The sequence below is a fragment of the Lepidochelys kempii genome, chromosome 1 (assembly GCF_965140265.1).
Source record: "Lepidochelys kempii isolate rLepKem1 chromosome 1, rLepKem1.hap2, whole genome shotgun sequence".
Classification (NCBI taxonomy): Eukaryota; Metazoa; Chordata; order Testudines; family Cheloniidae; genus Lepidochelys; species Lepidochelys kempii.
Window position 1 is genome coordinate 2,644,877 of NC_133256.1, and position 6,924 is coordinate 2,651,800.

Sequence of the window (6,924 nt, forward strand, 5' to 3'; positions counted from 1 at the left end):
TTCTGAAATATCCTGTGTGAGAAGGGTGCCCAGTACTACACAGAGGAGGGTGAAATATTAATTGGCTGATCTCACTGCATTGTATTTTCTGCATGATTCCCCATCCCCCTCCTCCTGGATACCAATGTTTTGCTAAGTTTCTCTCCGTGCTTGCACTGTGAGCAGGGTTTCACAGAGCTGTCCTGAGTTCACACTGTTAAATTAGAACCTTTCAATGCATCTGAGCAGTTCAAGCTTTTCCCTCCAATTGCATACATGTTGCAATTTTTGACATTGAAGTTCATCTGCCATCACGCTGCCCATTCACCTTACTTGGTTAGCTCCCTCTGAGGATTCTCTGGACTTGACTATGACCGTAATAATCTGGTGCCATCTATCAATGTTGCCACCTCACTGTTCACCCCCCTTTCTAGTATTTACGTACTAATTATTATTAAGTGTGTAATCCCCCTCACTGTGCTTCCCTCCTCTCACAGGCACCTTGAGCAATTCTGAGCCCGATCGATGCTTCAGCTACCTCATGGCATCTTTCAACATCACCCCTACTGACCCATCAACATTCATCCTAATGGGAATCCCTGGTCTGGAAGCTGCCCACTTCCTGATTTCCATCCCTTTCTCTGTGTTCTACATAATCGGCCTGCTGGGAAATTTCACACTTTTGTTTGTTGTATGGAAAGAGCAGACCCTGCACAAGCCAATGTACCTGCTGATCTGCATGCTGGCGCTTACAGACATCAGCATGCCTACCTCCGTTGTTCCGAAGGCACTGTGTATATTTTGGTTCAATTTCAAAGGCATTACTGTGAGTGGCTGCCTCACCCAGATGTTCTTTCTTCATGCAGCTTCTGTGATGCACTCAGCCATCCTCATCACAATGGCCTTTGATCGCTACATTGCCATATGTAACCCTCTGAGATACGCCACCATCCTCACCAAGGCACGAATAGCTAAGCTAGGGCTAATGGGTTTGGCAAGAGCTGTTCTCTTCATTCTGCCCCTGCCCCTGCTCCTGAGCAGGCAGCCATTCTGTGCCAACCGCATTATCCCTCATATGTACTGTGACCACATGGCTGTGGTGAAGATGTCATGTGGCAACATTACAGTCAACAGGACGTACGGGTTGGTGATAGCTTTTTTAGTCATTGTGTTAGACCTGACGCTCATTGCCCTGTCCTACATTCTGATCATCAGGACTGTCCTCAGAATGTCCTCCAAGAAAGCCCACCAGAAAGCCCTCAACACCTGCACAGCCCATATTGGTGTGATACTGGTTTCTTATACTCCCTCCCTCTTCTCCTCCCTGACACACCGGTTTAGTCAGCACATCGCTCCGCATGTTCACATCATCTTGGCCAACCTCTATTTCCTCCTTGCCGCCACGCTCAACCCTATCATTTATGGAATCAAAACGAAAGAGCTTCATGACAAAGTGGGCAAGTACACCTGCAGAATGTGATCACCCGCAGCCATTGACTTTAAACCTGCATGACAAGAGGGGAAAGGTTATTTCCTCATTAATCAAGGGTGCTGTGTCCCATTTTGGCTTAGCTCAGAACTGTGGAAGTTCACATTCTGAGAAGTTCCTCACACCGAATATCTTAGGAATGGAGAGAGCAGTGCTCGGTCAGGGAGAGATGAGTTTCCTCTCTCTGACCATCACCTGATCTCTTTCAGCCTCCTCTGTCAGTCCTCACATCCTGTCATTCGGACTTTCTGTGACTTCCAGATCATCATAAAATGCTGCAGATTTCTGATACAAGGTGGCTTTCCATTGGACCCTGTGTGAACAGGGTTCTTGATCAGTTTAAAAAACAGAAACTGCTTTCAGATAGCCAAAGAGAAATGAAACAACTACAATGCAAAACTTCTTTAGCAGATGTGAAGTGATCTGATGAACAAAATTTATCTGATTTGTCTACATCCAATCCTTCAGGAGGCCTGGAGGATAAACCAAAGGTTTCAGTTGGAAAGTGCAAATACAGGAAAGCTCCTGTAGGATTTGAGGACATTCTACTCAAGCTTGTTGGTTAGAGTTGTGAAACCATGTGTTTTTGAGAACTGAACTACTTTGTTAAACTATGACATCATCTTTAAGTGAATTAACATGGAGAATAACATGAGGGGGAAAGGAGTCCAGAAGAGCTGGCTGTATTTTAAAGAATCCTTATTGAGGTTATAGGGACTAAATACCATCATGATGTGTAGAAAGAATAGTAAATCTGGCAGGTGACCAGCTTGACTTAACAGTGAAATCCTTGCTGATCTTAAACACAAAAAAGAAGCTTACAAGAAGTTGAAAATTGGACAAATGACCAGGGAAGAGTATAAAAATATTGCTTGGGCATGCAGGAGTGAAATCAGGAAGGCCAAATGACACCTGGAGTTACAGCTAGCAAGAGATATTAAGAGTAACAAGAAGGGTTTCTTCAGGTATGTTAGCAACAAGAAGAGAGTCAAAGAAAGTGTGGGCCCCTTACTGAATGAGGGAGGCAACCTAGTGACAGAGGATGTGGAAAAAGCTAATGTACTCAATGCTTTTTTTGTCTTCGCGAACAAGGTCAGCTCCCAGACTACTGCACTGTGCAGCACAGCATGGGGAGAAAGTGACCAGCCCTCTGTGGAGAAAGAAGTGGTTTGGGATTATTTAGAAAAGCTGGATGAGCACAAGTCCATGGGGCCGGATGCGCTGCATCTGAGAGTGCTAAAGGAGTTGGCGAATGTGATTGCAGAGCCATTGGCCATTATCTTTGAAAAATCGTGGTGAGCAGGGGAAGTCCCGGACGACTGGAAAAAGGCTAATGTAATTTTGGGCCCATTTTTTAAAAAGGGAAGAAGGAGGATCCGGGGAACTACAGGCCAGTCAGCCTCACTTCAGTCCCCGGAAAAATCATGGAGCATGTCCTCAAGGAATCAATTCTGAAGCACTTAGAGGAGAGGAAAGTGATCAGGAACAGTCAGCATGGATTCACCAAGGGCAAGTCATGCCTGACTAATCTAATTGCCTTCTATGATGAGATAACTGGCTCTGTGGATGAGGGGAAAGCAGTGGATGTGTTGTTCCTTGTCTTTAGCAAAGCTTTGGACACGGTCTCCCACAGTATTCTTGCCAGCAAGTGAAAGAAGTATGGGCTGGATAAATGGACTATGAGGTGGGTAGAAAGCTGGCTACATTGTCAGGCTCAATGGTTAGTAATCAATGGCTTCATGTCTAGTTGGCAGTGCCCCAAGGGTTGGTCCTCGGGCCGGATTTGTTCAATATCTTCATAAATGATCTGGAGGATGGTGTGGATTGCACCCTGAGGAAGTTTTCAGGTGATACTAAACTGGGAGGAGAGGTAGATATGCTGGAGGGTAGGGATAGGATACAGTGTGCCCTAGACAAATTAGAGGATTGGCCCAAAAGAAATCTGATGAGGTTCAACAAAGACAAGTGCAGAGTCCTGCACTTAGGATGGAAGAATCCCATGCATCGCTACAGACTAGGGACCGAATGGCTCGGCAGCAGCTCTGCAGACAAGGACCTAGGAGTTAAAGTGGATGAGAAGCTGGATATGAGTCAACAGTGTGCCCTTGTTGCCAAGAAGGCCAATGGCATTTTGCGATGTATAAGTAGGGGCATTGCCAGCAGATCGAGGGATGTGATTGTTCCCCTCTATTCAACCTTGGTGAGACCTCATCTGGAGTACTGTGTCCAGTTTTGGGTCCCAAACTACAAGAAGGATGTGGAAAAAATGGAACGAGTCCATCAGAGGGCAACAAAAATGATTAGGCGACTGGAAGACATGACTTATGAGTAGAGGCTGAGGGAACTTGGGTTTTTTAGTCTGCAGAAGAGAAGAATGAGAGGGGATTTGATAGCTGTTTTCAACTACCTGAAAGGGGGTTCCATAGAGGATGGTTCTAGACTATTCTCAGTGGTAGCAGATGACAGAACAAGGAGTAATGGTCTGAAGTTGCAGTGGGGGAGGTTTAGATTGGATATTAGGAAAATCTTTTTCACTAGGAGGGTGGTGAAACACTGGAATGCATTACCTAGGGAGGTGGTGGAATCTTCTTCCTTAGAAGTTTTTAAGGTCAGGCTTGACAAAGCCCTTCTGGGGTGATTTAGTTGGGGATTGGTCCTGCTTTGAACAGGTGGTTGGACTAGATGACCTTCTTAGGTCCCTTCCAACCCTGATACTCTATGCTTCTATGAAATTGTTTACTGTGTGGACCTTTCAAAATACACAGCAACCATTCCCGTTGTCGAAGATATCAAAAGTTGGTGTTGAGATTTGAGGTTGGAGTCTGTGAAACAGAGATGGCCACCAAGCGTCCAGGTGACTAAATTGCTTGCAGTACTGAGTCCTTCTACTACGCTCAGCCCTGCCCGACCTGGATTTGCTGATACCCCATTTTTGCCATTTTTTTTTTGGAGACCTTGGACAGCTAGAGCAGCAGTGGGGAGTGTTGCCAGTGGTTCACTGGCCTCATACTGAGGACAACCGGTTTAAGCAGGTTTGTGTTGAAGGTCTCAAATACATGGACGACGCTGGGGACGAAGTCTTTAGTGAACTTGGCCTATTTGCTCTGTTGTTGCTGTCAGTATCTTTTAGCAACACTGCAGTTGAAATATTGTTTTCCCAGATGAACTTGAGAAAAAAAAATTGTGCAACAAGATGCAAGAGGGGAATTTAGAAAAATGCTTCATTTTAGGCATCGACGCAAGGACACAAAACATTCTGCGAACATTTTGCACCAGAGAAATTTATCATTGCACTGGTCACTGCTGCTGTCTATGGCCAATATTAGAAGCATTCTAGTTTCAGCAAAGAGCAGGAGGAGGAAATGTTGCCATTTAGAGACTAACAGTAACAAACGAATTCAACTCAAAATACAGACATTGAATATGGTATTGGTACCAGTATTGGGGGTTTGATTTTGATTGTCATCTCATAGCTTTGTTGGTAATGTGGACAAACTCCTGCTGGGCCTTGTAGCTTTATTTTTTAATCAGAACTGTACTAGGTCTCTAACGAAAGCTTTCATGTGTTACTTGATGTAGATCATTGTGTTAAAAACAATTGTTTTAAAAAATAGATTGGACCATTTTTAGGTTAATTTTTAAGTGATTTTGAGATATTAATGCAGTCGAAATCTGGGAAACTACCTCAAGCTGAGCTGGAGACAGAGCAGGAGCAGCCAGAAACAGAAGGACGGGAGAAGCAGCCCAGAAGGCCAAGCGGGGCTGGAGCCAGAGAAGCAGCACTCAGCCAGAAGAGGCAGCGTTGGGCCAGGCAGAGCAGACTTGCTGAGGCAGAGCTGGAGAGCTGTGGTTGGCGCTCAACAGCTCTGTGAGCTGCATCATGTCCCTGTTACCCCTGGCACAGAGGAAGCGTACGCTCACAAATGACCTGTGAAAAAGGAGCCTTCCTTGACTGTTCAGTTGTTACAGGCACACGTGGACAAAGAGAATATCAGCCAGACAAAAACGAGAGAGCTAAAGGAAAATGGGGAAGGCAGCTGTAGTCCTGTGTTTGACACACTGTTAGGTGAATGGAATGGCAGGTTTTCATCCCAGTCAATGGAAATAGCTTAAAGTGGAGATGCAGGGTTCAAATGTGATCCAGGGGGCACTGATGGGCTGCTCAGTAAACATGCAAGTTCCCTTTCAATCAATTCGACACTTGGTCGCACATAGATGGAAAGACTCAGTGGGCGGTGGGGATCACGGGAGGGGGCAATGGAGGGACTCGGGGTACAGCAGGTGGGGGAGCCGTCGGGGAGCTACAGAGGAGGAGGGTGGAGGAGAGGAGGGACTCAGTGTGTGGCAGGGAAATGGAGGAAGGGGGATGGAGCGGGGGCTGGGGCCACAGTCTGGCCATCGGGGAGCTTCTGGCCCTCCGGCCAGTCTCCCCATTTGCCGCAGCCATACAGCTCCCATAACGTCTTATTATCCCCAGCTGTCAGAGCACTGACAGACCCCAGGGAGCCAGGGGTCAAAGCCCAGTGGAGTGGGAGGGCCCAGGATCCCCTACCAACAACCCCCCTGCACATTACAGGCCGAAGTCCTGACCAGTAGGTGGCACTCCCCTGCCAACCAATCCTGAGCAATGAGCGTCACGAGGTGAAAGACTTGCCGGCTCAGAACACTTTTCCAAAGTTAACAGGTTTTACAGGTGTCTCGATTTAATAAATGAACAACTTTCCAATGGCTTTCAAAGCTTGCAGTGAGTGCTGATCAATTCAGCACCATTCAGACAAACTGGCTTAATTCTGCAAGTGCTGAGGATCAGTATGAAGGAGCCGAAAAGCTGGCCAATCATTCCAAGAGACATTTCTCGTGCTTTTCTCGGCCAGTTGCTTTCATTCACATCTGTTTAGAGCCGCGATTCTCAAACTATGGGAGGCACGGGAATGTGTAAAGGGAGGCACAAGCTGTGTGGTTTGGTTTGGTTTTATTTTTAGACCTCTAGCTGTCAGCCCCAGGCAGCTGGAGGTTGTGCAGAAAGGTCGTGTACACCCAGGGGAGGGGATAAAGGGGACAGCTTGAGCCAGAGCTACCATGGGGTGACAGCGGGAGCCGCAGCCACACGGGGCTTTGTAGGGCTTCACACTCGTCCCGCGCAGGGCTCTCTTAGCAACTGTCACACATCAGATGTCTGATGTGTTGTTCCCCCCGCCAAGTACTTAAAAACAAACCTAAAACCATGAGCAACAGCACGCTTACAGTGAGAAAAAGCTTATATGAGAAATGGTTCATTTTGTGACAAAGGGAGAAAAGCCTACGACACAAACTGCAGTGAGGGAGGCAGCAGAGGTTCCAGCAAAAAGCAGAAGCTAAAAATATGATGGTGCTTATTTCAAACACGTTGAGTTTTTTCACAGGAAGCATCATGAATTAACAGGAGAAAAAAAGGTTTCTGAAGTGTACAGTACTGT

General features: G+C 46.5%; 1 protein-coding gene across 1 annotated transcript; it reads left to right on the forward strand.

Annotated features, from left to right (window-relative positions):
* The first annotated feature begins 520 nt into the window (after positions 1-520).
* LOC140916116 (olfactory receptor 52K2-like) lies at positions 521-1,459 on the forward strand. The gene has a single exon (XM_073357232.1). The coding sequence runs from the start codon at positions 521-523 to the stop codon at positions 1,457-1,459; it is 939 nt and encodes a 312-aa protein (XP_073213333.1).
* Positions 1,460-6,924: the final 5,465 nt, after the last annotated feature.